The 20,283-nt window shown below is 50.3% G+C and overlaps 1 protein-coding gene across 1 annotated transcript; it reads left to right on the forward strand.

The window, feature by feature from the left end:
* Positions 1-656: 656 nt before the first annotated feature.
* On the forward strand, positions 657-19,929 carry CDCP2 (CUB domain containing protein 2; the record flags this gene model as incomplete). The annotated part of the gene is made up of 6 exons (XM_082856478.1): positions 657-735; positions 8,308-8,655; positions 11,521-11,856; positions 12,883-13,236; positions 16,634-16,812; positions 19,603-19,929. 6 exons carry the CDS (start codon positions 657-659, stop codon positions 19,927-19,929), a joined length of 1,623 nt encoding a protein of 540 aa, XP_082712604.1.
* Positions 19,930-20,283: the final 354 nt, after the last annotated feature.

A 20,283-nucleotide genomic window follows, 5' to 3' on the forward strand; every position in this document is an offset into this window, starting at 1 on the left:
CTTGGCCAGAATTTACACTATGGCCCAGATCCATGACTGCGTTAGGAGTTATCCTATACGATTTTCCCATTCTGTTGCTCCTGCTGCATTCTTCCCTTCGCTCTCCCTCTGAGCTCATCTAAGCATGTCTGAGGGATGCTGTCCCACTCCCCCATCGGTGGGGGATAGGGAAACCTAGAGCAAGCGCTCACTGTGTGCTTTAGCGTATGTTACCACATTTCATTTCCACAATAGCCCTAGAGGCAGGGCTGAATGGTACCACTGGACAGATGACCTAGAGGAGTTGGATGACTTGTTCAAGGTCACCTGGCCAATTGGAGGCTGACGGGAGATGATCTCAGGTCTGCCTAGCCCCCAAACTCGTGCCCTTTCTCCACCACCAAATTCCCTCCCAGCCCTAAGTTGCTTCCCTTCCCCATCCAGTGTGGCCAGTGCAGACCTCCGAAGTGTCAACCTGGTGACACTAGATCCGTCACCTTAGGGTGGAGTGAAGGAAGCACCTGGGGATCAGCTTACTAATTCAAGGTGCTGATGAATTATTCACACCACCATTAACTTGGAGGCCCTTTCAGCCTCACCTCTCTTTCCCCTGCTCCAGACCCTCAGGTCCTGGCCTGCCCCGAGCTCGGCAGACCTGCGGGGCCCCCAGCGAGGAGATGCTGGCAGAGCTGGAGTTCTGTCTGCTGCTGGCAGTGACACTGCTGAGCCCAGTCCCCAGGGCCCAAGCCATGGAAGGTAGGAGCTGCTGGGGACAGGCAGGAAACCTGGAGGGGGGCAGAGGGGTGGCAGGTAGCAGCGGGGTCTCAGGAGGTTTCCATGTGGAAGGCCAGAAAGCGGAAGGCCCTTTTGGGGGCAGTTGGCCGAGTTGAAGATGTGTTGCTTCTGAGATGGGGAAAGACAATATTTATCAAGTGCCCACTGTGTGCTGGGTGCTTTCCACGTATGAATGCATTTAATCTTCACAACCCGCTTCAAAGTGGGTATTAGTCCTCCTTTTTACAGAGGAGGAGACTGAGGAAGAGGGAGGTTAAGTAACCTGTCCGAGATTACATGTTGACCAAGGACGAAGGGAATGGCTCAGAGAACGATTAAAGATTTGTTGTTGGAATGAGTCCTTATTTTCCTCCTGAGGGCCTGCTGTACTTTCCCATCGCCAGCCAAGTGAAATCAAAGTTCCTTATAAAGGCACTCAGTGCCTTCCCAGGTTTGGCTCCAATCTCTATATAACATCCAACCTCGGTTCCCAGAGTCCCTTGGGCATCCCATACTCTGGCAGAGGATCACACCCCCTCCTGGAGATGCTTCACCCTCAGGGCTTTCACCCGCTGTGCCCTCTGCCTGGAAGGTCCCTTTTCTCTTTTTCTACCTGAGAACATCTGGCTCATCCATGAAGCTCAGGTCAAACACCACCTCCTCCAGAAAGACTTCTGCATCCCTTCATCAGCCTCAGAAACTCCCTCCTTGGGGATCTTAGAACCCTCTGCTGGCACCCTGGTCCCGGGTCGCTTTGTGCCGCTCCAGCCCTCTGAGCACTGTGTGCCTGTCTGGGAAGCCAGGGCCGTCTTCAAGGGGTGTGTGTGTAGCGGGGGCTCAGCCAGCAGTTGCCAGTGCCTTGTCTTCCTGCAGGTTCAAGGGGGGCTCAGGAAGGACACGTAACTTTCCAGTCACCTAGTTGGTGGCAGAGATGGCCTGGGCACCCAGGTGTCTCACCCCATGCCTGGGTGGTGGGAGAAGCTAACTGTTCCCATTTCTAGCCACTGGGGCTTCAGTGGCTCTACTTGTGCTGGGACCCAGGGCCTCCTGGGCCACCAGGAGTTCTGCTCCAACCTTCTCACGGCTTTTCCCGTCCAGTGGGCAAGGCTGGGGGAAGGACAAGGACAGGCAATGAACAGGATGTCCCTCTGTCCTCTTGCCATAGAGGCGTGAATCAGACATTGCTCCCGCCCTGGCCTGTCCCCAGGGCCAGGCAGGGAGCCCTGATGTGAACTGGGTGTGCATCTTGTAGCCTCTGCACTGCTTTCTCTCATCCGTGTTCACAGCTGCCCAGCAAGGTCATTATCCCCATTTCACAGATGCGTGACTGAGGCTCAGGTAGGCTAAGTGATTGTGAGTCTGAGCCTTTATTCATGCCATTTCCTCCCTCCAGATCTTCCCCAACTCACAAAGCCTTCTTGCTCCTTCTAGCCAAACTCAAACATCAACTCCCCTGTGTCCCTCCCCCAATAGTGCTGGCCCTGGCAAGACTGCACCCCCTCCCTCTGGACCCCAGAGCCCGTGTGGCCCCAGCACAATCACGCCACATGGCTTTGTCTCACTTGCCTAACTCCCCCCAACTTACCCCACAACTGGGAACTCCCCAGGAAGGGGCCCGTTATGAGTCAGCACAGGCCTGTACAGGGCACATGCCTGGCAAATGTGTCTCTTACAGGAACTTCGGTTAAGTATATTCTTCAGGATGCTTCTGGTTGCAAGGGACAGAAACCTAATCTGGATGAATTTAAGCAAGAAGAGAAATGCAGTGGCTGGTGCCAGGGAGGCGGGAGTATAGCTGAGCTGGGCAGCTTGGGTTCTGGGACATTCCCTCTTTTCACATGGTTCTTGCTATTCGCTGACAAGCTCTCTCAATGGGCCCTGAGCGGGGTCCACCCAGGGCTCTCACTCCCAGCTTAGGTACCAGGGAGGAAAGGGTTCTCATCCAGGCACTCAGCAGCAGGACTCTGGTGGCACAGGCACACCCCACAGGCCAGCCGCTGTGGCAGTGCTGAGGGCCCCAGGATTGCCCAGCTAGGATCCTGTGTCCTCCTGTGGGCCTGGGAAAGACGAGGGAGGGTTACCACATGGAGGCAAGGGAAGGGAGCAGTGTCTAAAATTGAGGGCATGTTCTTGCAAGAGGTGAAGGAATGAGGGCTGGGTGGAACAAAACAGGAGATGTCAGCTACAGCCGTAACTTCCCTTTTCGGGCCTCAGTTTTCTCATCTGTTAAATGGAGTCAATAACACCTGCGCTGCCTATTTTATGGGGATATTGTGAGGATGATATAAGATTGTTCACTGATTCATTCACTCAGGAAATATACACTGAGCACCTGCTTTGTACCAGGAGCTCTTCTAGGTGCTTGGGAGACAGCAGAGAATAAAACAGACGAGAATCCCTGCTCTCATAGAGCTTACAGTTTTGTGGAGAGAGACTTGGCAGTGAACCAAACAAATAAGGAAATAAGTAGTACATTTGACAGTGATGGGTGCTATGGAGAAAATAAAGCAGAAAAGGGAGAGAAGGGGTACAGGGATGGAGAGAGGATTTCAGTTGTAAATATGATGGTTGGGGAAAGCCTCACTGAGAAGGTCATTTTTTTCAACTTTTAACTATGAAAATTTTCACACACAAAGTGGAGAAAATAGTATAATAAATCCCAATGTCTCCATCAACCATCTTCGACAGTTATCAACATTCTGCCTTTCTTGGCTCTTCTGTCCTACCCCTACCCCCATTTTAGGGGGACAGATCAGAGAAACTTAAAGACAATCTCAGATATCACACTATTTCACCCATAAATATTTCAGAGTATATCTAACAGATATATATAGATAGATAGATATTCCCAATATTTTTATAATGATATAATAATTCTTTAATTTTATCTAATACTCAGTTCATGTTCAATTTTCCCCATTACGGCAAAAAAAAAAAAAAAATCCCATTGCGATTTTTTTTTTCAACTCAGAATCCAGACAAGGTCCACACATTGCTTTCGGTTGATATTTGACTCAAGTCTCCCTCCCTCACTCTCTCTCTCTCTCTCTGTCTCTCTCTCTCTTTTTTAATCGACTTCTCCCCTGGCAACCACTTTTCTACTCTCTGTTTCTATGAGTTTGACGCTTTAAATTCCACATATAAGTGATACCATACAGTATTCGTCTTTCTCTGTCTGGCTTATTTCACTTAGCATCATGCCCTCAAGGTCTATCTATGTTGCTGCAAATAGCAGCCTTTTTCAAGGCTGAATAATATTCCATGTCATATGTATCTCCATTCATCTGTTGATGGACACTTAGGTTGTTTCCATATCTCAGCTATTGTGAATAATTCTGCAATGAAGATGGGAATGCAGATGACTCTTTGATACCCTGTTTCCATTTCCTTTGAAATGTACCCAAAGTGGAATTGCTGGATCATATGGAGTTCTAGTTTTAATTTTTTGAGAAGCCTCCATATCGTTTGTCATAGAGGCTGCACCAGTTTGCCTTCCAACCAACTGTGCACAAAGGTTCCTTTTTCTCCACATCGTTGTCAACACTTGTTACTCTCTTGTCTTTTACATAATAGCCATCCTAACAGATGGGAGGTGATATCTCACTGAGGTTTCGATTTGCATTTCCTTGATGATTAGTGATGTTGAGCACCTTTTCATGTACCTGTTGGCCATCTGTATGCCTTCTTTGGAAAACTGCCTATTCAGTTTCTCTACTCACTTTATTTTTATTTTACATTTTTAAATTTATTTTATTTTATTTATTTATTATTTTTGGCTGCGTTGGGTCTTCGTTGCTGCACGGCCTTTCTCTAGTTGCGGCGAGTGGGGGCTACTCTTTGTTGCAGTGCACAGGCTTCTCTTGTTGCGGGGCATGGGCTCTAGGCATGCGGGCTTCAGTAGTTGCAGCACACGGGCTCAGTAGTTGTGGCTCGCAGGCTCTAGAGCATAGGCTCAGTAGTTGTAGAGCATGGGATTAGTTGCTCTGCGGCATGTGGGATCTTCCTGCGCCAGGGCTCGAACCCATGTTCCCTGCATTGGCAGACAGATTCTTAACCACTGTGCCACCAGAGAAGTCCTCTACTCATTTTTTTTTTTTTAATGGAGAAGTGTTGAAAGCCTTCCTCTTTATATTTATTTATTTTTGGCTGTGTTGGGTCTTCTCTGCTGCGCATGGGCTTTTCTCTAGTTGCAGCGAGCGGGGTCTACTCTTTGTTGAGGTGCGCGGGCTTCTCACTGCAGTGGCTTCTCTTGTTGTGGAGCAGGGGCTCTAGGTGCGCAGGCTTCAGTAATTGTGGCTTTCAGGCTCAGTAGTTGTGGCTCATGGGCTCTAGAGCACAGTCTCAGGAGTTGTGACACACTAGCTTAGTTGCTCCATGGCATGTGGGATCTTCCTGGACCAGGGCTCAGAACCCGTGTCCCCTGCATTGGCAGGCAGATTCTTAACCACTGTGCCACCAGGGAAGTCGCTATTGATGGTTTCCTTCACTGTGCAGAGCTTTTCATTCAATGTAGTCCCACTTGTTTATTTTTGCTTTTGTTGCCTTTGGTGTCAAATCCAAAAAATTATTGCCAAGACCAATGTCAAGGAGCTTACCTCCTATGTTTTCTTCTAGTTGAGTCTTTTTTAATATAACAGTTGTGTCTCCCCCCCGCCACCTTATTTACTGTTGAAGCACCTGGGTCATTAGAATTTCCCACATTCTGGACTTGACTGAATGTGTCCTCACGGTGTCATTTAGATTGTTCCTCTAGCTTCCATATTCACTCTAACTTATAGACAGATCCAGAGACTCCATTAGATTAAGGTTCCTTTTCTTCCCCCCAAGAAGATGTTACAGGTGTTTCATTAGGGCACCGATTATTCAGTGTTTCACTTTGACGTTGAGACTGGTCAGTGAGTTCAGGGGTTGTTAGCCTGATCCATCCATTATAAAGTTCCCTATAAAGGTAACTTTTTTGGCATTTTTTAATTATAAAAATTTACAAACATTAGCAAAGGTGAAAGAACTTTACAGAAAATATTTACCTACTCAACCAACTAGGTTTTACCTCTCATCATTTACCTTTTTTCTCAGTGATTAGAACAGACAACGATAATGATGATTCCATTAAGGTTTGCAAAGTTACATTTTTCTAATGTTGTTATTCTTTCTGTAGTCTTCTTTAAATAACAATTTTTCTTCGTCAGCTATTTGGTTATCCTGATATATATATAGTTTGTAACAGGAAAGGCAAAGTAAATGCTTAATTCTTTCTTCATGTAGCAAGAAGAAAACGAGTTCATGCCCGAGCAATCTCTAAAGGAAATCAATAAGCTCCTTTTTAATTTCTTTTAGTTGTATTATGAATTCATTCATTTTTATATATTTGATGGGTTTCAACCCACTGCAATAAATTTTTTTTTTGGCCACTCCCGGCGGCATGTGGGCTCTTAGTTCCCCAACCAGGGATCGAGCTTGCGCCCCCTGCATTGGAAGCACAGAGTCTTAACCACTGAACCGCAGGTAAGTCCCTGCAATAAATTTTTTTGAAGCTCAAATTATACCTTCTTTAGCCAGTGGGAGCCCCTTCAAGAAGGTTTCTGTGTCTTTTGACACAATCCCAGCAGTTCCAATAGTTTCTTTACTTTCTGGTGTGACAAGATATCCCAAATGTATTTTGTATATTTACTGCCCTAGACTAACTATTTCTTTAAGGAGCCCTGCTTCATTTTAGTTAGACATAACGATCCTAAGCTAATTTAGTTGGACATAATAATCCTAATCTAAGTCCAAGTGGTACAAATACTACCAGGATATCATTGTTTTCAGGGTTTTGTTTTGTTTTTTTTTTTTCGGTACGCAGGCCCCTCACTGTTGTGGCCTCTCCCGTTGCAGAGCATAGGCTCTGGACACGCAGGCTCAGCGGCCATGGCTCACGGGCCCAGCCACTCCGCGGCATGCGGGATCCTCCCGGACTGAGGCACGAACCCGTGTCCCCTGCATCGGCAGGCAGACTCTCAGCCATTGCACCACCAGGGAAGCCCCGCTTTTAGGGGTTTTAATGAACAAAGCTAGGAAATTAATATTTTTAGAAATAAAAATAAATCAAATTCGTACTGATGTTTTCAATTCAAATTAAGGATCTCAAGAGTTCTGCTTAGTTTTTTAATTCTATACTTGTATCGCTCTCCTCTTACACTGCAAATCTTAGTTTCTATTGACATTAACATACTTCCTTTACTCCAATATTTAAAATATTGTAAAATAACAGTATTCACTATTACCACTAATAGTAAGTCTACTGAACATAGTTTAATATTTCTTTGTGTTTCATTTTGTTCTTGGGATCTATTCCACTAGGAAGGTACAGTCAAAATAGTGTATTTCAACATCGTTTGAAATCATTTTTCCCCTGTGAATGTGCCTCCAACTTGACATATAGTTAAGTTTATTTGTTTTAGTTTGGCATATGGGTTACTTAAATATTTTTGATAATTTAAAAATTATATTAAAAATTACTCATGATTATAAAGTTAAAATTATCAAATAAATTGCGTTTAAAGAGGTCTAGCAGTCGCGCCTGTTTCCTCCCCTTGGCTTACATCTTCCTGTGTCAGAGAACAATTTTTATTAGTTTCCTTCCATTGTTTTCAAAATATAAGCAAATATGTACATATAAGAATGTAGTTTTGGGGACTTCCTTGGTGGCGCAGTGGTTAAGAATCTGCCTGCCAATGCAGGGGACACAGGTTTGAACCCTGGTCCAGGAAGATCCCACATGTCACGGACCAACTAATCCCACATGCCATAGCTACTGAGCCTGAGCTCTAGAGCCCGCGAGCCACAACTACTGAGCCCACGTGCCGCAACTACTGAAGCCTGCGCGCCTAGAGCTCGGGTTCTGCAACAAAAGAAGACACTGCAATGAGAAGCCCGCATACTGCAACAAAGAGTAGACCCTGCTCGCCGCAACTAGAAAAAGCCCGTGCGCGGCAACAAAGACCCAACGCAGCCAAAAATATAAATAAATAATAATAATAAAAAAAGAATGTAGTTTTAACTTTGTAGTACTCTGTGCACATTTTCACTCAAGATGGCAGCAGGTAATATTATTTTTAATTTTCGAATTCCCCAGTGCACATCTCTAGTGCCTAGCAGTTGCCTAAAATTATAGTCCCACCTGACACTTCTTGTCTCCTTTCCCTGCTTTATTTTTCTCCAGATCACTTATCACTAGTTAATATGCTCTATATTTTCCTTATTATCTTTATTGTTTGTCTTCCCCACCAGAATTTTAGTCTATTTGTTCCTGCTGTAACCCCAGCGCCTAAAACAATGCTTAGCACTCAAACAATATTTCTTGAATGAATAAAAGAATGTTTGGCAAGTATTTGAAGAATAAGTAAATGAATGAACAGCTACATGAATAAATGAATTGACTTAGGGCCATGACCTCATGCTCCCTCATCCCATCCCAAAGAACCCATCCCATCCCAAAGAACCCGCTTTGGAGCTGGGCCACTACCCACGACCCCAGGGCTGACTCTGAGACATTCTTGCCTCTCACCACAGGTGTCAAATGTGGGGGTGTGCTCTCAGCACCTTCTGGAAACTTCTCCAGCCCGAACTTCCCCAGGCTCTACCCCTACAACACGGAGTGCATCTGGCTGATTGTGGTAGCTGAGGGCTCCTCCGTGCTGCTCACCTTCCACGCCTTCGACCTGGAGTACCATGACACCTGTAGCTTCGACTTCCTGGAGATCTACAACGGGGCCTCCGGGGACCCAGGCAACCTGCTGGGGAGGTTCTGCGGCCAGGTGCCCCCACCGCCCTTCGCCTCCTCCTGGAACGTCATGTCTGTTGTCTTCCACTCAGACAAGCACGTGGCCAGCCGAGGCTTTTCTGCAGGCTACCAGAAAGGCAAGGGGGATTTGGCAGTGGAGAGGGTGGCCCTGGGTGGGGATGGGGGGAGGGCGGCGGGGTAAGGTGACGGGCAGGGTCTCAGCATCTTAGCGTGTAGGCTGCTCTGTAACCTGGATGCCCCTGCTCTCATAGCTCATGGGACAAAGGCAGCCTCTGTTGGTAGTGGGTTTTTTTTCTGTTGGTAGTCTTGGTGGTTGTGTGTTCCCACCTTCATGGCAACACTCCCCACGTATCCCTCCGTTATTCCGGGAGTCCTCGGAGGGTCTCACTGTGCTCAGGAATGAGGCCTCTCGCGCTCTCCTATCCTTGTCCTTCTCACCCCATACATGACATCAGGACACTGGAGGGGACACCGGAGGGGACACCGTGCTGCCACTGCTGCTGATCCCTCTGTGGCATCTCATGTCACGGGCACAGGATTCTCTCCCCCTCCCCATCATGTCCTTGGAGTGGAAGGTGCATGGGCGTCTGCATGGAGCTGGTGACGCTCTCCCTCCCAAAGCCTTTCCTGAGCTCGCCTCCTATATAGTGATCCCTAACCCCTCCCTCCCCCAGCCAGGCTTGCAGCCTACCCCTCAGGCTAGTGAGGGGAGCAGAGGCTTCACCCTCCTTGCCTTTCTTTCTCCTCGACTCATTCCTCTTTCCTCAGGCTTCTCTGCACAGACTCAGACCTCCTACCTTCTCCCAAGGCCAAAACCAAAGGCCTTCCTCACAACAGCTCAAGCAATAGGCTCCACAGAGGCTCCTGGTGCGCAGGGTTCACCAACAGCAATCAGGGCCGGGGCGAGGGTGCACACGGTTCTATGCCTCCAAAGCCAGACACCAGCTCCCACTGGCTTTGGAGGCATAGTACTGTAGAATGGTAAAACACAAGAACCACAGACCGATCTAATCATAGCAGTGGAGTTTTAGATCCCTAGATTTCTAGACTCTTAGGGTATCAAAGTTATAATACCATGTGCAATGTTTTCCAATATTTTTTAAAACAGGAGTACCCTTATATCAAATGGAACCTTATGTTAATCCCTGATATGTAAAAGAGATAAAGGCAGCACTTAAAAAAATAAATTTTATTTATTTATTTATGGCTGCATTGGGTCATCGTTGCTGTGCGTGGCCTTTCTCTAGTTGTGGTGAGCAGGGGCTACTCTTCTTTGCGGTACGTGGGCTTCTCATTGCGGTAGTTTCTGTTGTTGTGGAGCACAGGCTCTAGGCGCATGGGCTTCAGTAGTTGTGGCACAAAGGCTCAATAGTTGTAGTGTGACGGCTCAGTAGTTGTGGCACACGGGCTTAGTTGCTCCGTGGCATTTGGGATCTTCCCAGATCAGGGATCAAACCCATGTGCCCTGCATTGGCAGGCGGCTTCTTAACCACTGCACCACCACGGAAGTCCCAAAGGCAGCATTTTTGTTGTAAGCATTTATAAGTTCATATTTTTAACATTTACTTATTATAAGCCAATCATTGAAAACATAAGTAAATATTGATGGCCTCTGATTAGTTAAATTTTTACATATAAGATATGTGACTGTGGATGCTATCTTTCATTGAATTAAAAAATAGTTTGAATACAGAAAAAGAAGGACATGTACACCAGATGTCTGCAAATAGATGCCCTGCAGCTACCGTGGAGCCCCAGAACACATTTTGAAAGTCTCTGCTAAGGGTATTGACAGCGGACGGGATCTCACAGACTGTCGAAACCTGCCCTCTCATTTGACAAACAATACACCTGAGACCAGAGAGGGAATGTGCCTTCCCAAGGGCACACATCTGGGAAGGGGAAACTGGGACAAGAAGTCAAGGCCTTAGCCACCCAGCACAGTGCTCCGTTCACACAGCCATGCCACAGAGTGAGATTCTGGAGTCTCAGGAGACACAACCGAGTGTGCCTCTCCCTGCTGGCGGCCTCCAGCTAGTCCTGGCATTCATTATCACCTAGCTCCCAGTTGTACTGGCTACACGGGGTTCTAAAGGGCTTTCACCAGAAACTTATTAAACTCTGCATGCGTCTGAGCCTGGTGGATCAGTCTGAACAGGTCTTATGATTTCTAATATTCCCATGAGGCTCAGAGAGGCTGAGTTACTTGTCCACAGTCACACAGCAATAGAAGACTGAGCTGAGAGGAGACCTGTCTTCAGATGTCAAGCCCATCTCTACTCCTTTAGATCCTCCCTCTAAGCCTCAGTTTCTTCATCTGTTCGGGAGATTTGATAATGTTCCTGGTCTCAGGTACCTCAGCCTCTATGCTCCACTAGCCTGGTAGGAGGGGACAGTGAGACTGATAAGGTCAAGTGCACAGACTTTGAAGGTAGTCAAATCCTGCCCTCCCTGATACCAGGGGGTGACCTGCTGTCAGGGTCCTGCCCTGTCCCTTGGGGCCTTGCCACTGCAATGGCTCTCGCCAACCTCCACATCTCTTTGCTTCAGGGCTTTTTCCGAAGTTTTGGCAGGTCACCTCTACCCCCAGCGGCCCTCAGCCTCGATTCTGGGGAATGCCCCCGCTCCCCTACCCTCTCTCCCTCGCTGCCCATCTGCGGTCCTCTGTCTCTCCCAGATAAACTACTTGGGCTCAAATCCTTGTCTCGGGCTCAGTCTAGGTGAAGCCCAACTCACACAAGTAAGTTATTTAACTTCTCTCTGCCTCAGTCTCTCAGCTGTAAAATGGGGGAAACCACCGTGCGTTCCTCATGGGGTTATGGTGATGGCCTAGAAAGATGGCCTGTGCCTGTCACTTACCGAGCGCTCAGTGGGTGGTGACAAGAATCCCGTGAACACCTGTGGGTGTGGCATTTCCCAAGGGAGGAGATGGGGGAGCCACAGGGAGGGAGAAAGTTTGGTTCAAGCGGGCTCCCTTGCAGATGTGTGTGGTGGCGTCCTGACGGGCCTGTCGGGGGTCCTCACCAGCCCCGAGCACCCCAACAACTACCCCAACAATGTGGAGTGCCGCTGGGTGATCCGAGCCTCTGGCCCCGCCACCGTCAAGCTGGTCTTCGTGGACTTCCAGGTGGAGGGCAGCGAGCAGTGCACCTACGACTACGTGGCTGTGCTTGGGGGGCCCGGCCCCGCCCATGGGCACCACTACTGCGGCAGCTCCAGGCCCCCCACGCTTGTGTCGCTGGGCCACGAGCTGCAGGTGGTCTTCAAGTCTGACTTTAACATCGGGGGCCGGGGCTTCAAGGCCTACTACTTCTCAGGTAGGAGGGCCGGAGCTACACGCCGAGTGCCCTGTGTGTGCTGGGCTCCTGCCTCCCCATCACACCTGTGGCGGGGTGGGGAGGGGTCGTACTCTTCTGCCTCTGGGCCTAACACTTCCTGCTCTTTCTCTGCCTGAAATGTTCTAGCACACCCTCTCCCGTCTGGCCGATGCCAAGGCACAAGCATGTCACCTCCTCTGGGAAGCCTCCTTGATTCACTCAGAATTATTCCCTTCCTTCAACTCCTTAGAGAAGTTTTCTCATAGCGATGATCTAACACATCACTTCTGTACCTGGTTTGCGTGCTGATTTCCTCTGCTTGACTGTGAGTTCCTATGGACTTATCTTTGTACCTGCTACATAGAGGGTATTCAATTAATGTCTGTATGAATGAATGAATGAACCCTTGGGAATTAAACTGTCTAGTGGAGGAGATAGAGAAGGAAACAGACAATGACAATGCACTGTGATCTGTGCTGTCTAACAGTAAGAATCATGGATGACTTCCTGGAGGAGGAGAGAATTGAGCAGTGCTTTGAAGGTGTTAGCCAGTGGCAGAAGAAAGGGAAGAGTGTTCCAAGCAGAGGGATGAGCATGTGCAGAGGCACGGAGAAGAGAGAGGATTTGTGTGCTTGTACTACTAGGAAATATTTGGTGAGGCTGGAAGGTAGGGCTGGATGAGGGGCAGGGAGAAAAAGGGCAAGGTCAGGTCATGAACCACCTTGTCTGTCAAGTCCAAGTTGGACTCAACTCCGAGGAGAGGTATTAGGCATTGTTATTGAATTCCTATCAGGGTCAACACTCATGAAATGGTTTACCAATTGGAATGACAGTCTCAGCTTTCAGCTAGTTTCAGTTTAAAGCAGGCTTTGGGATCAGTTGTCTGGTTTTCTGGCCATGGTGCCCACAACCTGCCAGGGTGGTTTAAGGACCCTATAGCACCTACTGCCCAAGCTGTAGCTGCAGAGGGTGACGGTCTCCACCCTTCTCACCATTGCTCCTTCTGTCTTGCTCTCCTCAACCCAGGAGAATGCCAAGAGGTATACACGGCGGTGCGGGGCAACTTCTCCAGCCCACAGTACCCCAGCTCCTACCCCAACCACATCCGGTGCCACTGGACCATCCGCCTGCCTCTTGGCTACCGGGTCAAAGTGTTCTTCCTGGACCTGGAACTGGAGGGGCCCAACAGCCTGACCAAGACCTGTGACTTTGACCATCTGGCAGCCTTCGACGGGGCCAGCGAGGAGGCGCCCCTGCTGGGCAGTTGGTGTGGCCACCACCTGCCACCACCGGTCACCTCGAGCCACAACCAGCTCCTGCTTCTGCTGCACACAGACCGTAGCACCACCCGCAGGGGCTTCTCTGTGGCCTACATTGGAGGTCAGCTGGGGTTGAGGGTATGGGCGTGCTGGTGGGGGAAGGTGAGGCCGGGGTTCCTAGTCTTTGCAGCCTCCTTCCTCCATCTCTCCAACTTCTCGGTTGGCTGCACCACTGCGGACTCCCGTCCTGGGACCTCTGAGGCTATATCAACGTGGCCTTTGCTTATTTTCACTATTACAGTGCCCTATTTTTCCAGCTTCTAAATCCACAATTCCTAATTCCTCCCTATCTGTCACCTTCCTCCATGGGCCCCTGGCCTCTCTTGTATTATCATTAATCCTCTGTATCCAGGGGTAATACACAAGATATGGTAATACTATTTATGGAAAAGAATTGATATAATCATGGAGATGCTGACCAACCTTGCTTGTACAGTCATAAGTCCTGACTGACAGCGGTTTGAAAAAATGACCTTTGGTTTCCTTACACAACAAGAAGCCTAGAGCTAGGCAGCTGCTGTATTGGTTCAGGGACTCAACAGTGTCCCAGCTGATATGTCTGGGATTCTCTTGACCTCATGACCACAAGATGGCTGCCACAACTCCAGGCATCATGTCCATGTTCAAGGCTGGAAGAAGGTAGGGGAGGTGCCAGCCACAAATGTTCCTTTATCAGGAAAGTAAAAGCATTTTTTTCGGAAGACCCCAAAAGACTTCTTCTTGTTCTCATTATTTTGAACTTGGTCATAAGGCCATGCCTAGCTGAAGAGCTGGCTAGGGAACTTGGCACTCAGCTTTTCCATCCTCCATAGTGCTAGTTAGATTTGCCAGCTGACAGCAGCTAACATCTATCCCCTCCTCTCATCATCCTTCCCTGGGCCACGGTCCCAGAAATGCCTGTGCTCTGGACCCATTTTGCCCTCTGCCTGACGAGGCTAGAGCCTCTTGTTGTGCAGGTGCAGAGAGGAAACAACTTTCACTGCTGTCACACGGGTAGTGGGTGGCACAGCCAAGGCTAGAACTCACACCCTTGCCTTTTGTGTGGCTAAGCAGGGCCTGGGGAGGAGGCCCAGGACTGAGCTCAGACGGATGGGGGCCTCAGCCAAATGCTGCCATTTACTGACCATCCAATGGTGCTCACCTGTGGGAGGAGTTGATGGATGCTCTAGATAGGCGGTCGTTAAGATGAAATGAGGTATCACAGGTCACAGTGCCTGCCTCCGAGGGCATCCTTGCTGAGTGTGGATTTCTTTCCCTTATGTGTCTCAGTCCTGGTCTGCATTCAAAAGATCTTTCCTCAGGACTTCCCTGGTGGTCCAGTAGTTAATACTCTGTGCTCCCAATGCAGAGGGCGCAGGTCTGAACCCTGGTCAGGGAACTAAGATCCTGCATGCCACACAGTGCAACCAAAAAAAAAAAAGGCTTTCCTCTTCTTTCTTTCTTTCTTCCTTCCTTCCTTCCTTCCTTCCTTCCTTCCTTCCTTCCTTCCTTTCTTTCTTTCTTTCTTTCTTTCTTTATTTATTTTTGGCTGTGTTGGGTCTTCGTGGCTGTGCACGGGCTTTCTCTAGGTGCAGCGAGCGGGGGCTACTCTTCGTTGCGGTGCGCAGGCTTCTCATTGCAGTGGCTTCTCTTGTTGCGGAGCACAGACTCTAGGCGTGCGGGCTTCAGTAGTTGTGGTTCGCGGGCTCTAGAGTGCAGGCTCAGTAGTTGGGGTGCATGGGCTTAGTTGCTCTGCAGAACGTGGGGTCTTCTTGGACCAGGGCTCGAACCTGTGTCCCCTGCATTGGCAGGAGGATTCTTAACCACTGTGCCACCAGGGAAGTCCTTCTTCCTCTTTCCTTACCCATGTGCAAGAGGAGTTTGGGGGCCCAGGGATGGTTAAGGCAACGGTAGAGCTGCAGCAAGCTAGTGGCAGCAAAGTGACCTGGGCAGACGCTCCCTCTGTGGGCCTCAGTTATCTCCATCCATAAACCTGGAGGAGAGCTGTCCCTCTGTTAGAGCGACCCCTTTCCCGGAGTGCACTCAGAGAGCCAGGTGCCATGGGGCTCTGCCCCATCTAGCTGGCAAGTTGCTTTCTCTCTGCAGGTCTCAGTAAAATGAAATTATCAACTGAAGGAGCTGAGAAGTCCCTTTTACTCTGATGATCTTATTTCTGGTCCTGGGTCCTCTCCCAGCTGTGTGTGATCTTGGACAAGCTCCTTCTCCTTTTGGTGCCTCCAGAGACACCTCCCCGACGGCTGTGGGAGCCCAGGGTCAGACACTGCACTAGGGCTGGGCCAGGCTCCAGATGTGGCCCAGGCTGCAGGCGGCCTCCCAGCTGGAGGACAGCCTCGGCATCAATCAGGGGTGACACACAGTTCAGCATCACCAAGATCATCGTGGGAGACGGCGGGCCCATAAATCCCCGACTGCCCGGACACCAGAGGCTGATATATGTCTGAGGCGTTTCCCGGAGAGGGGTTGAGATTTCCAGGCCTCTGCCTACCAGCTCTTTCCTTTTCCTCCTGCCAGCCACCCAGCTTCCTTCCCCCTACCCTCACCCCTGCCCCAGCAAGCACTGCCTCCGTACACACACGCGTGCGCGCACACACAGGCTCGCACGAGCCCAGACACTTAGAGTCACACAGGCCTGGCTGGGAGGGGCTGCAGGGAGCCACCACGTAAGGTGGAGAGACCAGGAACTGTGGGATCTTACAGACGCAATGATTAAAATCCTGGCTTAGCCACTGCCGATAATTTCACCTCTCAGAGCTCCGGGTTCCCAGACTTTCAAATGCGTTTAGTCATGTCCACCTCAAGGCGCCATCATGAGGAGGGAGAGTGGGGCTTCCTTCACCACCCTTTTCAAACTGCAGCCACTGCAGCCCTCACCCACACACGTTGTGCTCCCCCCGCTCCCCGTCTTTCCTCTTTGCTCGATTTTCCTTCGGACTACTCTGACGCTTAGGCGCATATTACATATTTACTGCCTCCTCACTCAACTAGAATGTCAGCTCCAAGAGGGTAGGCATTTGTGGCTGGTTTTTCTCTTTCCATTTCTGCATCTGGTGTTTAGAATAGCGCCTGCACATAGTGGGCCATAAATACTTCTTAAATGATTGAATGAATTGCCTGGTATATGGCAAACATGATCAGCCAATAATAGCTTTCATTATGATTAAGAATATTCATTCAGTCAGTCAGTCAGTCGTTTATTCAGCATTCACTGCACCTGCCAAGCTCTGTGTTAGGCTCAGAGGGCGCTGAGAAGCAGGCAGGGGGCCTGCCCTGGAACTCATAGTTTGATGGAGTTAAATGGAGTAACGCGTGTAAAACGTCCTCGTAGGACTGCTTAAGAGCCATCCCCTCTCTGGGCCTCGGTTTTCCATCCACCACCCTTTGGATAGGGGCTTGGAGAGGGTGGGGGTCAGACCGCCTGCCCCCATGGCCTCCAGCTCCCCACTCCCGTCCATCCTCAGTGGTCCCCATGAACGTGAGTTGCTCCCGCACGGACTTCCAGATCCTGATCTCCGCGCAGGCAGTGGCCCCGCTAGAGCGGACCGAAGTCTACCTGGGCAGCCGGAGCTGCGCCGCTCAGGAAGTCGGCAGCAACTTCCGGATCCAGGCCCGCTTTGACACCTGCGGCACTGAGTCTCAGGTAGGGGCTGTGGGAGGAGGGCGGGCACGAGGGAGCGGCTCTGATCCCTGGGGAGAGGCACCTGCCAGGCCCGAGAAGTCAGCTTCTCTTCCGGGCTCTCGTCACCCCACAAGCTGGGTGCAGAGCTCAGCCCCTCTTGATTCTACCTCAACACACACGCTCAGTGTAGACACAGCAAAGAACTCAGGGGAGGCAGAGAAGGGGTGTCCTGCTGCACAAGCTGGTGGCGACCAAAAGCCCCTACTGGAGGCCCCTCCCTCAAGGTCCTGTGAACTGACTGTTCCTGGGGGCCTTCCTGCTGCCCCCCTCCCCCCTGGAGCTCCCCAGGGCCACCCGGTCCCCACTCCTCTAATGCACAGAGCTGTTTGAGGGCTGCTGCCTCCTGCCCACCCCCTCCCCAACCTTGCGATCCAAATCCCTCGCTGGGCTCCGCCAAACAAAGGGGCCCTTCGAGAGACAGGATCCGCCTCCCTCCAAAGGCAGCAAGGCGTACAAATGAAGTTTTTCTACTATCCTTGTATTTCGGAGGCCTAGAACCCAGGCTTGGGGCCCTCAGAGTCACCTGGTGGTGGCCCAGGAACCCTGGACGTTTGGATTCTCAGGGACAGGTTGGGAAGGGGAAAGGCGGAGAAAGCACAGTGGTCTCCATCGGGGACAACACCCCAGCCTTGGTGACGAATCTGGGGATTCGTTAGACTGTCTTGGCAGAAATCACGTGCTTTCCAGCAACCGTATTTCCCCACCGCCCAACACTAACCGAATGTATGCCTCTGGCCCCTCCAGTCCACCCTCTGCTTCCCCAGCCTCCTGGCAGCCATCATCCTTTTCACCTGAGCAGAGGAGAAGTGGGAGGCCGTCTTAGCTGCCAGGATAATCTGCCCTCACCTCTACAGCATGCCCTAAATCCCCTTGGGGTTTTCTCTGGGGGCCGAACCACGTTCCATAGAGTCATAAAATGATGGAGACAGAGAACCCCAGAAGCAAGGAATCATGAAATCTAGAACAAAGAACTCACAGACACTCAAGGTCTCAAAGTCACAGAACCACCACTAGAACCTGGAGCCACATAATCATAGAATCTTGGCATCAATATCATGGAAACATAAAAACTGAGAGCCTCAGACTCATGGATTCTTAGTGTAACACTTGTAAGTCCTAGACCCATGAGGACCAGTCTCTGCATTGAGTTGCTTTCAAAGATGCATAGTTCAAATGGCCAAAAGCCATGACAGCCTATCTGTGCATCTCTTAAGAACCACAGAGACTTGATTTCATAACCGTAACACCACATTCGTGTGGACTTTCTTTCCTCCTCAAGTTTCACTCATCAAAACCCCATGAAACTTCCCCGCACACCTGTTTTGTGTGATTTTTCCCTCCCTTCTTTATTATGTGGATTCACTTCGGCCCTTTCACTAGGTCCCCTTCCACTCCCAGGTTCTGTCTTTCTTTTTCCGATTCTGTGTCACAAAAGTCCAGGACACCGGTTCTCCTCAGAGGGTGTGGTGGTAGACAGGCTGAGGGCACAATGCAGGAGGCTCCTCTGGGGACATGGACTCAGAGCTTTTGGGAAGCCCAGAGTTGGGAGAGACCCACAAGGTCATCTGGTCCATGAAACTCCAGATCCGTGATTCCCCTTCACTGCCTTCCCCAAAAGGACCACCCAGTGTCCAACGATGGCAGCTTCCTGCAGGTCACGCCCGTTTGCTCTGTTCTGGGCAGCTTTGGATTTTAGAGAAGCCTCAGCTCAGAAGAGCCGTGACTGGACGGGGCAGCTGGGCGGCCTGAGGAGTGTAACGGCTGCTCTAGATGAGGGGTGGGTGGGGAGAGCAGCCCAGCCTCACTGCAGCACCCGATCCAGACCACACCGGACTGCCCGTCACAATGCTGTCCCTCAGTCCCCAGCCCAAACACTCCACTGTCTCAGGGCGTCCTAAGTCCTGCCTCCTTCATCCATGGGGGTGGGGAGGGCAGAAGTGTGACGGGCTCCCCACATCACACTCCTCAATGGCTCTTCCCAACCCCAGGGTGGTGCTACTGGGCTGAACAGCACTCAACCACAGGGACACATAATTGCTGCAGACATAATTGGGCAAAACGATTCCAGAAGGAAAGTCCCGTAACACCAGGGACAGAGCATCTAACTGGGAGGCAGGAGACTCGGCTTCTGGATCTAGCTCTGGGCAAATTACTGCCTTTGCGGGGCCTCAGTAGCCACATCTGTAAATTGCCAAGGAAGGGAGATTGAACTAGATGTCCTGAAATTCCCCTTTGGTTCTACGAGTGAGGTGTGATGGCTAAGAGCACAGTTAAGAATCAGGCAGATCTGGAAGAGAATACGTTCCCTGTCAACTGTGTGCTGTGTGACCTCAGACAAGGGATTTAACCTCTGGGCCTCATTTTCCTTATCTGGCAAATGGGGATATTAATGGTACCAATAAGAGAAGGTTGTTGTGAGAATTAAATGAGATAATGCCCTTAAAATGCAGAGCCTGGAACATGGCAATTGTCCCTGTTGTTACTGTTACTGTCTTTCATAGACACCACGTCCTCCAAGCCAGAGCAAACACTGACCCATCAAGTATATATTGTCTTTTCAGACACCGTCGTAGTGCCTCTTTTACAGGTGGGGACACAGGCTCTGAGCGGGAAGGGAGTCAGTAGCCAAGCTGGGACTGGAAACCAGGCTCTGGAGTTGTGCCCCCTTGGCACTCAGTGCCTACATATCCAGGGGAACAGGGTCAGCCCTGGCCCCTTCAGGTGTGAGCAAGTGCCCCTTGACCCCCACAGAGAAGAAATAACACTTCAGTGATCGTCAGCGTGCTGTACATCGACTTCTCAGCCGGCGGGCAGGAGGATATCCACGAATACGAGGTCCGCTGTGAGCCGAGGCGAAAGGAGGCCTCTGTCCACCTGCTGTCCGGCTCCCACTGGCTTGGGCCTTATGCTGCCACGGCAGAGCACCTTCAGGAGGCACCACCCAGGGACGAGGCAGAGGCACTGGAGGGCCCCGTGGCCATGGTGGCCCAGGACACCAGTGACATCATCTTCCTGGGCCTTTGCATCCTGGCTGGAGTCCTCATGGTCATTGCCATAGTGGTCCTGATGCTGCTGTAAGCAGGGAGGGTAGGGAAGTGGCATCTGGCATCCCTGGGAGGCAGCTTGGGCACCCCACAACAGGGGCAGGACCAGGCCTTGCTGACTTTATGATGACCATGGGCAAGTCACTATCCCCCTCTGAGCCTCAGTTTCCTGGGGACCTTTACTCTGCCCTGCTTATCTCACAGGGCTGGCGTGAGGCTCAGAGAAGAGGATGGATGAGAGCTGCGTAAACTATAGCATGCCATGCATGTGTGTGCAATTGTTGTTGTTGTTGTTATTAATTTTGAAGATTTTCTGCTATAGAAAAGAACTCTGCTGTGTGTATTTGTCAGCATAGATAGTTGTGGTCACTGGCGACAGAGTTGATAA

Source organism: Leucopleurus acutus, assembly GCF_964270905.1.
Source record: "Leucopleurus acutus genome assembly, chromosome: 2".
Classification (NCBI taxonomy): domain Eukaryota; kingdom Metazoa; phylum Chordata; class Mammalia; order Artiodactyla; family Delphinidae; genus Leucopleurus; species Leucopleurus acutus.